The sequence below is a fragment of the Chiloscyllium punctatum genome, chromosome 37, assembly GCF_047496795.1.
Source record: "Chiloscyllium punctatum isolate Juve2018m chromosome 37, sChiPun1.3, whole genome shotgun sequence".
NCBI lineage: Eukaryota > Metazoa > Chordata > Chondrichthyes > Orectolobiformes > Hemiscylliidae > Chiloscyllium > Chiloscyllium punctatum.
Window position 1 is genome coordinate 7752345 of NC_092775.1, and position 19278 is coordinate 7771622.

At 46.9% G+C, this 19278-nt stretch overlaps 1 protein-coding gene across 6 annotated transcripts in view; it reads right to left on the minus strand.

Annotated features, from left to right (window-relative positions):
• Positions 1 to 3505: 3505 nt before the first annotated feature.
• raly (RALY heterogeneous nuclear ribonucleoprotein) overlaps positions 3506 to 19278 on the minus strand; it is a 297200-nt gene continuing 281427 nt past the window's right edge. For 3 of the 6 annotated variants that reach the window (XM_072556189.1, XM_072556188.1, XM_072556193.1), the window contains 2 exons: positions 6712 to 6804; positions 3506 to 5303 (listed from right to left, as the gene is read on the minus strand). In XM_072556189.1, the coding sequence (XP_072412290.1) occupies positions 6715 to 6804 (90 nt within the window). In that variant the 3' untranslated portion in view covers positions 3506 to 5303; positions 6712 to 6714. The remainder of the gene's footprint in view (positions 5304 to 6711; positions 6805 to 19278) is intronic. The other 3 variants (XM_072556192.1, XM_072556191.1, XM_072556194.1) reach the window with 3 other exon arrangements.

Consider the following 19278-nt stretch of genomic DNA (forward strand, 5'->3'; position numbering starts at 1 on the left):
GGAGTAGCAGGGTTGAATTCACTTGACTACAAATACTGAATTGCAATGACTACAGCACAGAAGGTGACTGTTCTGGGCCTCCGAAGGAGCCATTTGACTAATGCTGCTCTGAGTTTCTCCATCTCGCCGTGAATGTTTGTGCTTTGCAGATATTTCTAAAGTCAAAAGTGAGCCAGTTTAGTAATGGCCATGTAGGAGTATTTGGGTAAAAGTGTTGGTCTAGTAACCAGGAGATTGAGAGTTCATATCTCAACAGTGCCTCGATCTATGTCTCTCAATTAAAGGCTTTTAAAACTTTGGTGCAAGGTGTGCATCTGTGATGCTGGTGAAATTTTGTCACAATTCTGTAGTAAAGAGGTTATCACATTCACCTTGCGTGTGAGATTCCTGAGCAAAATCATTATCAAATTGTATGAACATTTTGCAGAAAATTAGCATGCCTCTTGTGGTTCTGTTAGTGCAGACTTGGGCTGAAGGGCCTTTTCTGTGCTATGAGTGTAACTCCCCATACCAGCTTTACCACTATCACTTTTCAGTGAGTCCCTCACCAGCATTCGGGCATCTCTGAAGCAATGATGAGCACCAGCTTTGTCATTGTTAGTCCTTCATACAGCTTGGACGAACATTATTTTGCACTTCGAGCTGCATCAATCCTGGGCCCTATCGACAGCCAGTGCCATCGTTAATGTCTCACCAGGATCCTGCATAAAAATGCACATGGTATTGTCAAGTAAAGGATTGGGAATATTTACGGGATGTGGGCTTGTTAAGTCTATTTGGACACAGTAATTTGAAGCCCTCTTACTGAGGCAAGAGAACTTCCAGGTCAACCTATTGCACTTCAAACCTGTGTAAAGATGTAGGTAGTTATGGATTTTAAAAAAAAATCTCATTAAGCAGATATCTCCTAATTTAGAAACTATAAATCCTTAGACTACTTATTTTAAGTTATGCTACGGACTACAGACCTGAAGGTGTCTCCTCTCAATGCACTGAATTTTCTAGTCATGTGATTCAAGGATATAAACTGGTTATAGAGGGCTCTTGTGGTGCAATGGTAATGTCCTTACATCTGAGTCAGGATGTCCAGGGTCAGATTCCACTTATTTCAGGTGTATCTCATTATGTCTGAACAGGTTGATTAGAAAGTATCTGTAAACTGGCCACAGGTACTTAAAGAAGTTAAGGATCAGTGCTGGATCCTCTACGTTTTGTCATTTACATAAATGATTTGGATGCAAGCATAAGAGGTACAGTTAGTAAGTTTGCAGATGACACCAAAATTAGAGGTGTAGTGGACAGCAAAGAGAGTTACCTCCAATTACAACAGGATCTGGACCAGATGGACCAATGGGCTGAGAAGTGGCAGATGGAGTTTAATTCAGATAAATGTGAGGTGCTGCATTTTGGGAAAGCAAATCTTAGCAGGACTTGTACACTTAATGGTAAGGTCCGAGGGAGTATTGCTGAACAAAGAGACCTTGGAGTGCAGGTTCATAGCTCCTTTGAAAGTGGAGTCACAGGTAGATAGGATAGTGAAGAAGGCGTTTGGTATACTTTCCTTTTTATTGGTCAGAATATTGAGTACAGGAGTTGGGAGGTCATGTTGAGGCTGTACAGGACATTGGTCCACTGTTGGAATATTGCGTGCAATTCTGATCTCCTTCCTATTGGAAAGATGTTGTGAAACTTGAAAGGATTCTGAAAAGATTTACAAGGATGTTGCCAGGTTTGGAGGATTTGAGCTACAGGGAGAGGCTGAACAGGCTGGGGCTGTTTTCCCTGGAGCATCAGAAGCTGAGGGGTGACCTTAGAGATTTACAAAATTATGAGGGGCATGGATTGGATAAATAGACAAAGTCTTTTCCCTGGGATCTGGGAGTTCAGAACTAGAGGGCATAGGTTTAGGGTGAGAGGGGAAAGATATGAGACCTAAAGGGCAACTTTTTCACGCAGAGGGTGGTAAGTGTATGGAATGAGCTGCCAGAGGAAGTGGTGGAGGTGGGTACAATTTCAACATTAAAGAGGCATTTGGATGGGTATATGTATAGGAAGGGTTTGGAGGGATATGGGCCGGGTGTTGGCAGGTGGGGCTAGATTGGGTTGGGATATCTGGTTGGTGTGGACAGGTTGGACCGAAGGGTCTGTTTCCATGTTGTAGCGTCAAATTGAACGAAGAAAAAATACATCCTGGCAAGGATTTGTGGTGAACAGGAACTTTTTGTATTTGGTTGTCTTTTGTTGGCTTTTAAAAGGGTGGAAAATTGTAGACAAAGTAGCAAGTAACATGAAAAGAGTTATGGGGTTAAGACAAGAAAATGGAGTTGACGATCATCGGATGGCCCGAATGGCCTTGGTCAATGCCCACTGCACGAAGCTGAAGTCATTAATTCAGGGGCAGTTAGGAATGGGTAATAAATGCTGACCCATCCAGCAATATCAACATCCCATGGGTTTTTTTGAAAACACATGTTCAGAATCCAAGAATACCGTGCAGAACAATGCTTCACTATCATGATGGAAAATGTTCACAGTTATAGATGTTTCTGGAACCACATTCTGTTTATGTATAGATAGAGAAATTTGTGTTCAAAACCAAACAGTAACTTCCATTAATATAGCTCACTTTAAAATAATAAAACAGCTCAAGGTGCTTTCCGGGTATGTTAGCAAGGAAAACTTTGGACTCTAACATGAGAAGTTTGCTGTGTATGGTAGGTTGGATGACCTCTGGTTTGTGGAGGTGGAAGATGGGAGGCACTCTGGGAAAGTATTTCAATAGTGAAATCTTGCAGAAATAAATATCGAGTTGATGTAATTGGTTACAAATGCATCTTCTGGTGTTGCCCTCCCCTTTTTGCTGCACGATTCTATGGATGTACAAATAGTTTGGATGCTTGCCAATTTAAGACTTCAATAAACTGATCATTCTCATTGGGGATAAGTGTGCAGGAATCTCTGATTTCGAATGGTCCCTGTTAGTTGAAGTGGGCAGATGAGGCAGTTTGTCAGAAAAGCTGGATATCAATTGTAAAAAAGCAAGATAAGGTTGTTAAATTTGCCCCTCATCACCTAGACTGATAAACCAGTGGTTACTTTGAGTCTCTATGTTTAATTACGATTTGGAGGTGCCAGTGTTGCACTGGGGTGTACAAAGTTTTTTTAAAAATCACAACGCTAGGTTATAGTCACAGGTTTATTTGGAAGCACTAACTTTCGGAGTACTGCTTCATAAAGTGGTTGTGACAGCCAAAAGCTTCCAACTAAACCTATTGGACTATAACTTGGTGTTGTGATTTTTAACTATGTTCAATTACAGTTACCAAGTTTCTACCTTACATTGACCCTAACACAACCCTTGCCACTGGGGAATAGTTTTTTTTTTAAGTATAATCCCAGAACCCCACACAGTGATCCACAGCTATTGCCTCCTTTTGACACTCCCAGCTCAAAACAATTTTTCTGGGGACATGGTTTTGGAAAATTTGGATTTAATAATGACCATGACTAGATACTGAATTATTGCTACCCATTAAATTTACAGTGCAGATACAGGTTTTGCTAAATCTATCATTTGTAGGACACAAGCAGTGCCAGCAAGCCCAGCATTTATTGTTGTTCCTTAATTACCCTGGAGAAGGCAATAGTGAGTCACTTTCTTGAATGCTGTAATCTGTGTGGTACACTCTGGAAGGAAGTCCCAAGATTTTGACTCAGCAGTAGTAAAGGAAATGATGACATACTTCCAAGTGAAAACTGATCTTGTTCCTCAGTAACTTCAGGAAGCTGCTGATTTGTCTGAAGTGTATCCTGTCCTGTCAATCAATGCAATTCTCTGGTTGTTGCCATAGCAATCACAGTTTAATTTTCTGTCCATTTTTTTAAACACTGAAGAATATTTTAAAGAAAATTAATACTGCCAACTTTAAAAAATAAAGATACAATTCACAAATCACAATAGATTAATGATAAACTTATTCAGAACAATGGCAAGAATTGAAAGGTTTGAAGAGTGATTTGAGGCAGGGACAGAAACAGTTCAGTAAAACAGGTCTGCAGAGTATAATACAGTTTGCAATGTGCCAATTGTCTGTTTTAATGTCACGGGAATGAAATTTCACTTTTAATTCTCTGAAAGGCCTACCCCTGCTCCTACTTCATGTATGCTCATACAACTTACCATGGAGGGGTCTTTGCTGATGGGTAATATCAAACAAGTAGGGCCTCCAGTTTTACTCTGGCTCACAGGGAGAAAGTTGGTTATCAACTCTCCACCATTACCCTCGAGTCTCCAGGAGCTACCTCTCAGACAGAAAATAATGCAAACATATTTGTCATTTTCTTTTGGTCACTTCTGTTTAATGGTTGCAGAAGGATTTGGGGTAGGAAGATACAGGCAGAGTCTTGTTACCAGATTGGATTCCTTCCATGTTTTTTGCTTTCCATTTGGCTATTGGGAAGATGGGGTACTGCAAGAGTGGAGGTATTGAACAACCAATGACTAAAGTGAGGGGCTGGGCATCTTTTGAAGGTAGTTATGTGATGAAACCTCCAGGAATCTATCTGACAGTTAGCAACCCAGTGAGATTGTGGATGGGCAGTTGTCTGGAGTTAGATTTATACACCTATCCCACTGCAATTCCTGGGAGTCAGAGTTGTGGGATTGTGGGGTGGGGGTGTGAGAGAAGTGGAATGATTCTGGCTTAATTTAAACTAGTAACAATGGTCTCGATGTCATTGAGCATTTAGGTGGTGAGTTCAGTTCTTAAACAGTCCTGGCAGTGAACATTTGAGTCAAGGTAAAGCTCTTAGATGGCTCAGATACTAATTCATGGGTAAAATGGTTGGTGAGTGTCTTGGAAATGTTTAGGGGAGAAGGGCAAAAGAAAATTTGGAGAGGGGAATTCTTTTCACAAAATGTGACTGGGATTCTCATGTGCAATGAAAGTCAACAGCAACATTTGTACGTATCAAGAAAGTGGGAGCAATGAATTTTCAACCTGAAACTTGTCACAAATCCTAGAGAGTTTGCTGTGATAGTGAGTCCACAGTCTTGCCTGTGGTGTGTGGTGTTTCTTGCAGCAACTTCTATGGTACACCAGCAGGTTTTTAACCTTTCTTCAGTGACGCAGGATCAGATGCTTAAATGTTTTACAGATGTCCCCTCGTCCTCTTGGTGTAATTGAGCTGAAGGTAGCAGTAGTCTGTATTTTTTTTTCTCTCTAAATTGTGTTGAGCTCCTCAGTTGGTTGCATGTGGTTTCCCCATTACTCAAAGCCTGCTGGGAACCACTAGTTTGCAATCTGTAAAATAAAAGACAAATGACCGACACTAACACATGAGGCAATATGTCTAATCTGTCAAAGGTTCACACTGTAGTTGAGATTCACTGGGAATAGCATCAAACACATTCTCTCTCTCTCTCTCTTAGAAACCCTGATTGACAATTCAGGATTGACTCAACTTTTAGTTCTGGTTTTTCTTGTTTTTAACTTTGCAATCTAATAAAATTAATATTCCAGATTTTTCTTTTCAATCCCCTAACTCTGCACCTCAATAAGATCACCTCTCGTTCCTCCTTTCAGTGTAGAATAACCCAAATCTCTCCATTCTCCTTAAAACAGTCTGATTACAGAGATTAATCTTACGATGCTTTCCTAAATTGCCCTAACACCCGAATATCTCAGTTGTCTTTTGATAGGATACTACAGATGGAGTTTAAACTCTGCTCCTCTCTCTTCTAACTCTGTGGTTTTGACTGGGTATTAAACTGGATGAGTTTGCTGATTGGCACTGTCTTTTCTTCAAAACATTGCCGGTAAGTGGCCATTGGTTACAAAATAATGAGCCATAAATTCAGTCTCCAGCACTTACAGTAATGATTAATGCTATTATCCTATTGTTTCCAAACCATCTGGGTATAGTGATGTTAAGATATGCTGCTACAACGTTGTGCAAATGAGTACAATATAGCCAAATGTGGAACACAAAGCAAAGATATTGGTACCACATAATTCAAGAAAGGCCTTCCAAAGAAGGTAGATAAAAAGGGTAATGGGTCTACCAGACTATACGTCAGCGCTCTCATTACAGAGAGATGACTCGTGGTAGTTTAACCTGAGGCTCACCATGCCTCTGGTAAGGGGAGAGGTTGAGAAGGTGAGTCCTTCATGTTAATAATGGGGGTCAATGAATCTGACTGAGGTCTAGGCAATTAGCAGACTTGACATTCAGTAATTCAATCTTGCAGTAAATATATTAGTGCAAAATAGACGCTACTTATTGATTGTTGTAAAAGAGACCATTGGTTTTTATTCACTCCCCACTGTGACATCTCTAACTCATTACTGACATCATGAAATCACCATGTACTCCGTCATTTAGTTTATGAAAATCTACAGGGGGCAGAAGTGTCAGGCAGTTGGAGGTAGGTTCAGCTGTGTGTGGTTGAGGATGTGAGTGTGTGGGTGTGAAGGTGAGAGTTTAGGTTAAGCGTGTGTATGGTGGGGTGTGGGTGGGGGTATGAGGGTGTGGCGGTGAGAGTGTGGATGTGAGGGTATCTGTCATTAAGGATGAGCAATGTTGGCAGAGCATTATCTCAAATTGCTAGTTCCTGACAAGTTGTTTGATGAGGACAACTGTGAAGTACAAGATGTATTCAAGGTCACAACAAGCCAAAATAAATTACAGAAAAGAAAGCAAAATCAATACCTTCTATTCTAATGTTGTCTCTGTTTCTGCTCTGTGATGGGTTTCCTGCAAGCAGAAAAGGGAAATGTATTGATCCTCATGATTCCAGTGCTTCTATGATAAAGAAATATAGAAGGAAGGGGCATAAATAGGCTATTCAGCCCCTTGAAACTGTTCTGCTATTTATTGCTGATCCAGTATCTGAATGTCATACTATGCTCTTGCCCCATGCCCCTCAACACTTTTAACCTCTGGAAATCTAATTCTTAAATATATTCACTGACTTAGTCTATATAGCTTTCTGTGGTAGTGAATTCCTTAGATTCATCACCTTCTCAGGCAATAAATTTCTCCATAAACCCTAAATGGCTTTACCCATCCTTTCCCCCAACCTTAGTCAGCTTCCCCCATGTCTGGGACTCCCAGCAGGGAGCCATCACCCCTGCACCTGGCTCATAAACCTGACAGATTGTTATGTCTCAATCCATCCAAATACAGATTCAGTCAGTCCAGCCTCATACAAGAAACCTGCAATCCGAAGGTCTCCATCCCATGAGCATTTGGTGCACTCCCTTGATGTCATGTTTATCTTTCTTTCGCTAAGAAGTGGTTTCAATTCTTTATGTTCTCTAGTGTTTCAACTTAGAATTATAAAGCACTTTTAATTGCAATAAAGCAATCCAAGGTGCTTCATATTACATAGTGTTATAAGGCAGATCACTGAAAATGTGATTGAAGAGCAACAGAGAGTTGGAGAAGCAGAGAGAGAATGCTAGAGATTAGGGCCTAGGTAGCTGAATGTACCGCAGTCAGTGCATGAAGTTAGGATCTATAAGAATCAAGGAAACAGTTTTCTGAAACAAATACAGAAAATGCTGGAAAAACCCAGCAGGTCTGGCAACATCTGTGGAGAGAGGAAAAACTGGTATGACTCATCTTGAATGGTCATTGCATATTTTAAAGATGGAGGTAGCTGGATTATTGTTGGATAAAGGAATTAAGGGTTATCATAGGTTATTGGAAAGTGTAATTCAAAACACAATCTGACATGATCTCATTGAACAGCAAAGCAGGCTTGATGAGCTGAATGGCCTATTGTGTTCCAAGTTCTTATGTTGTTCTGCTGACAAATGTGCCCATCATACCAAACATAGATAAAATGATAGCATCACACAAAAATACAGCACAGGGGGAGGCCACTCAACCCTTCAAACTTGTGCCTAATGTTTGGTATAGCATCCTTTCTGATCTACCTCCCCAAGGGACTTTAGACTAACATTACAGGATAAACTCTAGGCCACGTTCTTGAAGATTCCCCCGGCCTCTGGAACTACTTCGACACCATTAGCCATGCAGCTGGTGCAGCTGCCACCCCACGATGATTGATGTCACTTCTGCCCCATCATAGCCACACCCACAACCACTTCCGCCCCTCAATTCCTCATGCATCACACGTGACATCACTTCCACCCTCACATCATCACTGATGTCACACGCTCAGTGATTTCCACCACTCCTATTGCCGTGTCTGCCACCACTTCTGCCCCCACCAATGCCACTCACCTGCATTCTGCTGACACGCCCCCCCACAGACCCCACTGTCACTATCCCCAGCCCCCAGAATCCTGAGGGGAACACCACCCCTGGTCATGACTCCATCCCCATTCCCCCCACCACCACACCCACTCTGGTTACTGGCTCCGCCCCCAGCTCCACACCCACACCAGATCCCAGCTCCCAGCCCTGCCGAGTTTTCATCATTACCCCTGACCTCCCCCTCAGAGGACGAACGATCAATCCTCAACAAAGGACTCGCCTTCAACTCCCTCCGTCCACGCATCAATGAATTTAATACACGCCGTGACGTCGAACACTTCTTCCGCCGCCTCCACCTCCGAGCTTACTTTCACAATCAGGACTCCTGCCCACCTTCCGAGGACCCCTTCACCCACCTCCAACACACTGCATCCAGCTGGACACCCCACACTGGCCTATTACCCGCCCTCGACCTCTTCATTTCCAACTGCCGCTGGGACATTAACCGACTCAACCTGTCTACCCCCCCTCCCCTACTCCAACCTCTCACCCTCACAACGTGCAGCCCTCCAATCCCTCTGCTCCAATCCCAACCTCACCATCAAACCAGCAGATAAAGGGGGTGCAGTGGTAGTCTGGCACACTGACCTCTACACCGCTGAAGCCAAACGTCAACTCGGACACCTCTTCCTACCGCCCCCTCGACCATGACCCCTCGACCATGACCCCACCCCCCATCACCGAACCATCATCTCCCAGACCATACAGAACCTCATCACCTCAGGAGATCTCCCACCCACAGCTTCCAACCTCATAGTCCGGGAATCCCGCACTGCCCAGTTCTACCTTCTTCCCAAGATCCACAAGCCTGACCACCCTGGCCGACCCATTGTCTCAGCATGCTCCTGCCCCACTGAACTCCTCTCTACCTACCTCGACACTGTCCTATCCCCCCCTAGTCCAGGAACTCCCCACATATGTTCGAGACACCACCCATGCCCTCCACCTCCTCCAAGACTTCCGTTTCCCCGGCCCCCAATGCCTCATCTTTACCATGGATATCCAATCTCTCTACACCTCCATCCGCCATGACCAGGGCCTCCAGCCCTCTGTATTTTTTTCCTCTCCAGACGTGACCAACAGTACCCTTCCACCAACACACTCATTCGTTTGGCCGAACTGGTCCTCACCCTTAACAATTTCTCCTTCGAGTCCTCCCACTTCCTCCAGACCAAAGGGATAGCCATGGGCACCCGTATGGGCTCCAGCTATGTCTGTCTCTTTGTTGGCTACGTAGAACAGTTGATCTTCCGTAATTACACCGGCACCACTCCCCACCTCTTCCTCCACCATATTGATGACTGCATTGGCGCCACCTCATGCTCCCGCGAGGAGGTTGAGCAATTCATCAACTTCACCAACACATTCCACCCTGACCTTAAATTTACCTGGACCATCTCTGACACCTCCCTCCCCTTCCTGGACCTCTCCATCTCCATTAATGACGACTGACTTGACACTGACATTTTTTACAAACCCACCGACTCCCACAGCTACCTGGATTACACCTCTTCCCACCCTACCTCTTGCAAAAATGCCATCCCGTATTCCTAATTCCTCCGCCTCCGCCGTATCTGCTCCCAGGAGGACCAGTTCCACCACAGAACACACCAGATGGCCTCCTTCTTTAGAGACCGCAATTTCCCTTCCCACGTGGTTAAAGATGCCCTCCTACACATCTTATCCACATCCCGCACCTCTGCCCTCAGACCCCACCCCTCCGACCGTAACAAGGACAGAACGCCCCTGGTGCTCACCTTCCACCCTACCAACCTTCGCATAAACCAAATCATCCGCCGACATTTCTGCCACCTCCAAAAAGACCCCACCACCAGGGATATATTTCCCTCTCCAACCCTTTTCGCCTTCCGCAAAGACCATTCCCTCCGTGACTACCTGGTCAGGTCCACGCTCCCCTACAACCCACCCTCCAATCCTGGCACCTTCCCCTGCCACCCCAGGAACTGTAAAACCTGCGCCCACACCTCCTCCCTCACCTCTATCCAAGGCCCTAAAGGAGCCTTCCACATCCATCAAAGTTTTACCTGCACATCCACTAATATCATTTATTGTATCCGTTGCTCCTGATGCAGTCTCCTCTACACTGGGGGACTGGACACTTCCTAGCAGAGCATTTTAGGGAACATCTCCCGGACACCCGCACCAATCAACCACACCGCCCCGTGTTATCACGAGGTCAGCTTGTGTGTTTTTGGTTTGGGGGATTTTGCTGTGTGTATGTTGATGGTTAGGTTTCTTAAATGATGACATCTCACTTTTGGAGCCTAAGAACATTAAACTAGGGGCAGGAATAATCGACCTGGAAAATAAACCCAGAAATTGCTTGAGAAGCAGTGGCGACGTTTGAGAGAAAACAGAGTAAATGTTTTGAATCCTTTACCAACCGTCAGGCCCTGTTGCCAGATGAGCTGCTTTCAGCTCACCCACTTACGATCAGCTTTTCATTGTGCATGGGATACTACCATTCACTCCGTTATCTCCCTGCCTTTGTCTCTCTCTCTCTCTCGGCTCAATCTTCACTTACTTTTTTCCCACTCATCCCCGGGCCCACCTTTTCCTAGCTGCGATTAGTCCTGAAGAAGGGTCACTGCAGACGAAACAATAATTCTGCTTTCTCTCCACAGATGCTGCCAGACCTGCTGAGTTTCTCCAGCAATTTCTATTTTACTTCCAGTTTTCCAGCATTGCATACCTTACCTAGTTCCTCATGGCCACTTTCCTATTCGCTTGACGTATCCCCTGATTTCCTAAGAGCCTGAATATATTCAAAGATTGAGCATCTACACCCCTCTGAGACTGAGAAGAAAATTTCTACTCCTCTCAGTTTGGAATAGTCAGCTGCTTAACCTTGAGACTGTAGCCCCACGTACTGGATTCTCCAGTCCGGAGAAAACAATCTCTGTCTGCCCTGTCACAATCCCTTCAGAATCTTCGATGTTTCAAGGAGATGACCACTCATTATTCTAACCTCCTCCAGAGAATATAGACCCTGTTTACTCAGTACGCGAAAGTGAGGACTGCAGATGCTGGCCATTAGAGTCCAGATTAGAGTGGTACTGGAAAAGCACAGCATCTGAGGAGCAGGAAAATCAATGTTTCAGGCCTAGGCCCTTCCTCAGGAATTGTTTACTCAGTGTTTCATCCCAACACAGACTTCTCTTCCCAGGGGCTGCTCTAATGACCCTTCATTGATCCGCTTCCAAGACAGGGATATTCCTCCCTAAATATGGACCAAACACCACGATATTGCAATGTGATCCCAGTAAAGCCCTATATCTCCTTGTTCTTATCCAAACAATAAATGTTCATTGTCTTTGTACAGCTTTGCTGCTGCTACATGCTTGCTTCCTGTGCCCCTTTAAACAGACACAAAACACTAGATATTAACACTGAAATGAAAACAGTTTTACACCTTTAAAACAATCTTCCTTATATTTCATTGTTATTACCAAAGTGGATAACCTCACAGTTCCAACCCGCCAACTTGTCGCTCACTCACTTCACTGCCATATCTTTTCTTTTGCATGAAAGCAAAACACTGCAGATGCTGGATATCTGAAAGAATCAGAGAAAGTGCTGGAGAAACTCAGCAGGTCTGGAAGCACCTGTGCGGAGAAAAGCAGAGTTAATGTTTTGAATAAGATGGGACTGTTCTTCAGATTGTGAAGCAATCTAGAACAAATGGTCAGAACTTTAGACTTAAAACAGAGATGATGTGGAATCAATTTTCTCAGAGTCCTGAATCTGTGGAATTCACTATCCCAGAGTGCGGAGTAAATTTGAGGAGGAGATAGATTTTAATTGAGTAATGGACTGAAGGATTATGGGAAGAAGGCAGGAAAGTGGAGTTGAGGCCGGGATGAGGTCAGCCATGATTTTATCAAAGGTGGGGCTGAATGGCCTCCTCTCAATTGTTTACGGAAGGCATGGGGTGACTGCTTCGTGTTTAGAAAGGTCTCTGATTTATTAATTAAAAGTCACAGCCTGTAGCAACTGGTAAGGGGAAATAAATTGGTTTTCTTCAGGCTTGAGAAACATTTTATTGCAGAGGAAGAATAGCTCCTTCCTTCTCTGAAGTCTGATAGCTTCACACCCCCAGGCTGTTCAGCTACGTGGGAGCCAATCTCACTGCTGTTGTCAGGCAGGACACTTTTGTCAGCAGATAAAGGGGGTGGCAAGGTGGGGTTAGAGCACCCCCCCAACAAATGTAACAAAGACAGATTCCCCTTGTCCTCACCTACCACCCCACCAGTCTCTGCATCCAATTCATCATCCTTAAACACTTCCACCAACTCCAATTAGACCCCACCACCAATTACATCTTACCCTCCCCACCACTCCTGGCCTTCGACAAGGACCAATCCCTTCAACAGTTCTTGGTTTGTGCCACTCTCCCCAGCCTCCCTGCACCCCCCCCCCCCCAAACCCCTGATACCTTCCCCTGCAACCAGAAAAAAGATGTAAAACCTGCTGGTACACCACCCCCCCCCCCCCCGCCCCCCCAGCCCCGCCACCCACACACCTCACCTCCATTCATGGCCCCAAACAATCCTTCCAGGTGAGACAGAGATTCACCTGCCTCTCCTCCAACCTGGTTTACTGCATCAGGTGCTCCCAATGTGGTCCTCTCTACACTGGGGAGACTGAACATAAAGTTAGGGAACGGTTCACCGAGCATCGCAGCCGGGCCCACAGGGGCTGACTGGACTTCCCAGTTACCGTCCATTTTAATTCCCCTTCCCCACTCATTTTCTGACATGACCATCCTTGGCCTCCTCCAATGCCGTCGTGAATCAGACCACACATTGGAGGACCAACACCTCCTCTTCCACTTGGACTGCCTACAGCCCGGAGGACTCAACATTGAGTTCTCCAACTTCAAAGCCCCTCTCCCTCCCTTCTACTCCTCCCGGTCACCAACCAGATTCATTCCTCCCATTGACCAACCTGGTCGTACCCTCTACCTGTCTTCACCTATCCCCATCGCACCACACTGCCCCGCCTCCCCCTTTATCTGTAGCTCCCCCCACACCCACCCCCAGTCCTGAAGAAGGGTTACACCCGAAACATTGACTCCTCCACCTCCTGATGCTGCCTGGCTTGCTGGGTTCTTCCAGCCTCCTGCCTGTCTACATTGTTGCTTGTGCCATTGTTGGCTGCGTTCTTGCTGAGTTAGAAACTTGTGGTTACAATTCCCACGACAGAAAGCTTGAGCTGACTATTAACCGGGTGAGTGCCGTTGTGTCAGAGGTGCTGTTTTTTGGGTGAGAGTTTAAACTGAGCCACTGTTTGCTCTGTGTCAGGTGGATGTGGAAAGATCCTGTGGCATTATTGTGGAGGAGGGCAGCAGAGTGACCTGGTCAATGTCCATGCTTAATCCAAGCATCATCATCACGACAGGTCGTGGGAGCTTGCTGTGCACTAGCTCATTTCCAACGTTGGGAAGAAATGCTTGCACTGAATGGCTCAGTGGTTAGCACTGCTGCCTCACTGCGCCAGGGACCCACATTCGATTCCAGCCTCGGAAACTGTCTCCAAAAGAGAAAATGCTGGAAAATCTCAGCAGGTCTGGCAGCATCTGTAAGGAGAGAAAAGAGCTGATGACTCGAGTCTAACTGACCCTTTGTCACAGCTGCTTTGACAAAGGGTCAGTTAGACTCGAATCGTCAGCTCTTTTCTCTCCTTACAGATGCTGCCAGACCTGCTGAGATTTTCCAGCATTTTCTCTTTTGGTTTCAGATTCCAGCATCTGCAGTAATTTGCTTTTATCAGGCAACTGTCTGTTTGGAGTTTACACATTCTCCTTGTGTCTGCATGGGTTTCCTCTGGATACTCCAGTTTCCTCCCACAGTCCAAAGATACAATTGCAACATTTAAAAGGCATCTGGATGGGTATATGAACAGGAATGTTTTGTAGAAACTAATGGGGCTGAAAGGTGATATGTACCTGATGGTCTACATCTAAGAGTGATAAGGAGGTGATTGTAAGAGGCAGTCAATGGATTAATAAACACCTTCCAAGCAACCAGGGCAAGTTGCCAAGCTTTGTGTCTGCACTAAGCAACAGGGCAAGTGAAAAATACTGAGAGTCTTATACTGTGGCTGAGGAACATAGCACCAACAGGCAAGTCAGGGGTACAGTGAATGTCCGGCCGAGTAAGTCAGGAAGCACTGTCATAGCAAACAAGTTACCCCAGACTGCGGCTTTGCTCAGTCCCTGAGCTGCTGTATGGCTTGTGCACAAAGGGTCCTTGTAGCAGTATTCATTTTAAAAAATTCCTTAAAGTATGGAAACAGGCCCTTCGGCCCAACAAAGTCCACACTGACCCTCCGAAGACCAACCCACCATACCCACTCCCCACATTTACCCCTGACTAATGCACCCAACACTATGGGTAATTTTAGCATGGCCAATTCACCTAACCTGCACATTTTTGGACTATGGGAGGCAACTGGAGCACCCAGAGGAAACTCCCACAGACATGGGGAGAATGTGCAAACTCCATCCAGACAGTCGCCTGAAGTGAGGCAGCAGTGCTAATCACTGAGCCACCATATCACCCCCAATTCCATCCCCAAGTGCCCCAAGACAATGAGGAAGTGGGTCAGAGATATGCCATGATGGTGCAGAGAGGCTGGAATGAGCCCTGAGACATTGGAGCACTTAGATTCTCCCAGAGAGGGTAACAGTGGGGGTAATGATGAGCACTGAACCCCGTGAGTACACCCCTCGCTGCTCAATAGCGAGAATCCTGTCTCAGCAGCTGGAGCTTGGTTGAAAAATGTAACTTGTTGCTCCCTACTTTAAGAAAGGTCTCACTCGGCTTCTCATGAGATTCTCAGCATAGCCTGCATTGTTCAGGAAGCTGAAAAGATTCTAACTGTGGAGGCCAGCACATTGTATTCCCTGTCACCCTTCAGCAAGACTGTAGACAAGACAGCCATGGGGTTTGCTGCTGTGTTGATAATGACTCTAATTCTTCAACAGCAGAAAGACGTCAAAAAGACAACATTAGAGGCACACTAGCTGAATGCATGCAGGGGAGTGATTCAACAGCCCAGTGACAGTTCACCCAAAGGAACCAATCTGCCTCAGAGCCTCATTGCAGGGTATTGGCCAGCCTATTCAGCGGTGAGTGACAGAGCTCCATCCCTTTACATGAACAGTTGCCTGTGGCTCAGTGGATGTAGTTTCTTGCCTCGGAGACACACATTTGTGGGAACAGGTTCCATTCCAGAAGCTTCAGCACAAAGCCCAGGCTGACCCTTGCATACATTTTGCTGAGGAGGTGCTGTACTGACAGAGGTGCCCTTTTGGATCTGTGTTTGGATGAGAGGTTCAACCAAGGTCCCCTTACCAGCTCAAGGATTTAAAGCTCCACTGGATACATCCTGAGCCACAATTTATTCCTTAGCCACTGTCACTATAAAGAGGGTCAGTAAATCTGATGTTTGTTGTCGGAGGGATCATGCTACGTACAAGTCATTGTAACAGTGACTCCACCTGAAGAATATTGAATTGAGTCTCCAGTGGACTGGTGGGAAACGGTAAAAGGGAACATCAAGAGGTTCTTTATCCTCAAAGGTGTCCAGGAGGCGAGAGAGAGGCGGGGAAAACTGTCCCAGCTCCAGGAAAGTATGCAGAACCTGCTCCTGCTGCAGACGATGGGGGTCGATGTCACGGAGGACCTCAAGGAGGTGAAGGGCCAGCAAGCCTCGCTCTTTGCCTCGGAGGCCTCCAGGATAATCTTCCGGTCCAGGGTCCGCTCGGTGGAGCAGGACGAGACGTGCTCACGTTTCTTCTTCCAGAAGGTGCACAAAGAGAGCTCCGTGCTCAGCAACCTGAAGAAAGAAGATGGCTCGGTAACGTCATCTCAGGCTGACGTCATGAGGATCAGCAAGTCCTTCTACGCCAGCCTGTATGACTCGAAGCCAACCGACAGCGCGGCCTCCCAGTCGTTCCTGTCCTCTATCACGGAGGTCCTAGATGACGGAACACGAGAGAGGCTGGACCAGCCGCTATCTCTGGATGAACTGACCAAGGCCCTCGAGTCCTTCGAAAAGAATAAAACTCCCGGAAGCGACGGCTTACCGGTCGAGGTTTATTCCGCTCTTTGGGACTTGATCGGCCAGGACCTGCTGGAGGTGTATGTCAGTATGCTTCGGGCAGGTACCATGAGTGAATCCATGAGGAAAGGCATCATCACCCTCGTCTACAAGCGGAAGGGGGAGAGGGAGGAAATTAGAAATTGGAGACCGATCTCACTGTTAAATGCAGACTACAAAATCTTGTCAAAGGTCATCGCCAACCGGGTCAGGTCTGCTCTGGGATCGGTGATCCACCCGGACCAAACCTGTGCTGTACCGGGCAGGAAGATCTCTGAGAGTCTCGCGCTCCTCAGGGATACGATCGCCTACGTGCAGGACAGGGGGGTGGACACCTGCCTCATCAGCCTGGACCAGGAGAAAGCCTTTGACAGGATATTGCATACATATATGAGGGATGTCCTCTCCAAAATGGGCTTTGGGGAGGGAATCGGAAATTGGATCAGACTGCTCTACACCAACATTGTCAGTGCAGTCTCAATCAATGGGTGGGAATCAGATAGCTTCCCTGTAAGATCTGGAGTCAGGCAGGGATGCCCCCTCTCACCCGCCTTGTTTGTGTGTTGCATAGAGCCATTTGCCGAGTCCATCAGGAAGGATGCGAGCCTGAGAGGGGTGACTATTCCTGGCAGCGGGGGCCTGCAGGTTAAGGCCTCCCTGTACGTGGATGACGGCGCTGTTTTCTGCTCAGATCTGCTGTCCGTGCACAGACTCGTGTGCATCTGCGACCAGTTCGAACGGGCCTCGGGGGCCAAGGTAAACCGAGGCAAGAGCGAGGCCATGCTCTTCGGGAACTGGGCCGACCAATCCTCTATCCCCTTCACCGTCAGGACTGACCACCTGAAGGTTCTGGGTATTTGGTTCGGGGGGGCTGGGGCGTGCGCCAAGACCTGGGAGGAGCGGATCAGGAAGATGAGACAGAAACTAGGCAGATGGGGGCAACGGTCGCTCTCCATCGCGGGAAAAAACCTGGTCATCAGGTGTGAGGTACTCTCAGTATTGCTATATGTGGCACAGGTCTGGCCTATCCCCAGGACCTGTGCCGCCGCAGTCACCCGGGCCATCTTCCAATTCATTTGGAGATCAAAGATGGACCGGGTCAGAAGAGACTCTATGTACAAAGACAGGTGCAATGGGGGAAAAAACACGCCCAATGCCACCCTCACCCTGATGGCCACCTTTGTGTGTGGCTGCATCAAGCTGTGCGTGGATCCCCAGTACGCAAACACCAAGTGTCACTACGTACTGAGGTTCTACCTGTCCCCGGTGTTGCGAAGGATGGGCCTGGCCTCGCTGCCGCGGAACGCTCCGAGTAGTTGGACCGTTCCGTATCACCTGTCCTTCGTGGAGAAATTTATGAGAAAAAACACCTTTGACCACAAGTCCATCAGGAAGTGGTCAGCACGTAGCGTCCTTGAGACCCTTCGGGAACAGGAGAGGGCGGATCCTGTCGAGCGGTTCCCTGAGCAGACTGTCAAAGCCATTTGGCAGAATGCCTCATCGCCAGAACTTTCCAACAAGCACCAAGACGTGGCTTGGCTGGTGGTGAGAAGGGCTCTGCCTGTGAGATCCTTTATGCACGCCCGGACTCTCTGCCGCACCGCACGCTGCCCTCGAAGTGGCTGCGGGGGGGACGAGACTGTCACACACCTCCTTCTGGAATGTGCCTATGCAGAGGAAGTCTGGAGAGGAATGCAGTGGTGCTTGTCGAGGTTCGTCCCGAGCAGCGCCGTGACACGGGATTCCGTGCTCTACGGCCTGTTCCCCGGGACTCACACCGAGACGAACATTAACTGCGCCTGGAGGATCATCAACTCGGTGAAGGACGCTCTCTGGGCGGTCCGAAACCTGTTGATCTTCCAGCTGAAGGAGTTGACCCCGACCGAGTGTTGCAGACTGGCACATTCCAAGGTCCAAGACTACGTGCTGAGGGACGCGCTGAAGCTTGGGGCAGCTGCCGCCAAGGCGCGGTGGGGAAAGACCACCGTGTAAGATCGGCCTGCCTAAAGAAGAACAGGGGGCCCATGCGGACGTTTTTTTGGGCTCTGCTGATGCCTCAGCCAAATATATGTATATATACAAGATTGAAAAAATGCACAGGATTGTAAAGGACCAGAATAAAGTCGAATCTGTGTTTGTAAATATGGACATATGTATGGCATGATCCAATGTACAGACCATCAAATCATTTATGAATAAAGTATATTTTTGAAATTAAAAAAAAATATTGAATTGTGTGCAGAGGCCGTTCTTAAAGCTGTGAAAGGTATCAGTCATAGAATCCCTACAGTGTGGAAGCAGGCCATTCAGCCCATCAGGTCCACACCAACCCTGTAAGGAGTATCCCACCCAGGCCCGGTCCCCATCTCTATCCCTGTAACCCTGCATTTCCACCTGACCTGCACATACAATCATAGAGTCATAGAGATGTACAGCACAGAAAAGACCCTTCGGTGCAACTCGTCCACGCCAACCAGATATCCCAACCCAATCTAGTCCCACCTGCCAGCACCCGGCCCATATCCCTCCAAACCCTTACTATTCATATACCTATCCAAATACCTTTAAATGTTGCAATTGTACCAGCCTCCACCACATCCTCTGGCAGCTCATTCCATACACCCGCCACCCTCTGCATGAAAAAGTTGCCCCTTAGGTCTCTTTTATAACTTTCCCCTCTCACCCTAAACCTATGTCCTCTAGTTCTGGACTCCCCCATCCCAGGGAAGACTTTGTCTTTTTATCCTATCTATGCCAGGGGCAACACCATGACTCAGTGGTTAGCACTGCTGCCTCACACCACCAGGGTCCCAGGTTCAATTCCAGCCTTGGTTGTGTGGAGTTTGTACATTCTCCCTGTGTCTG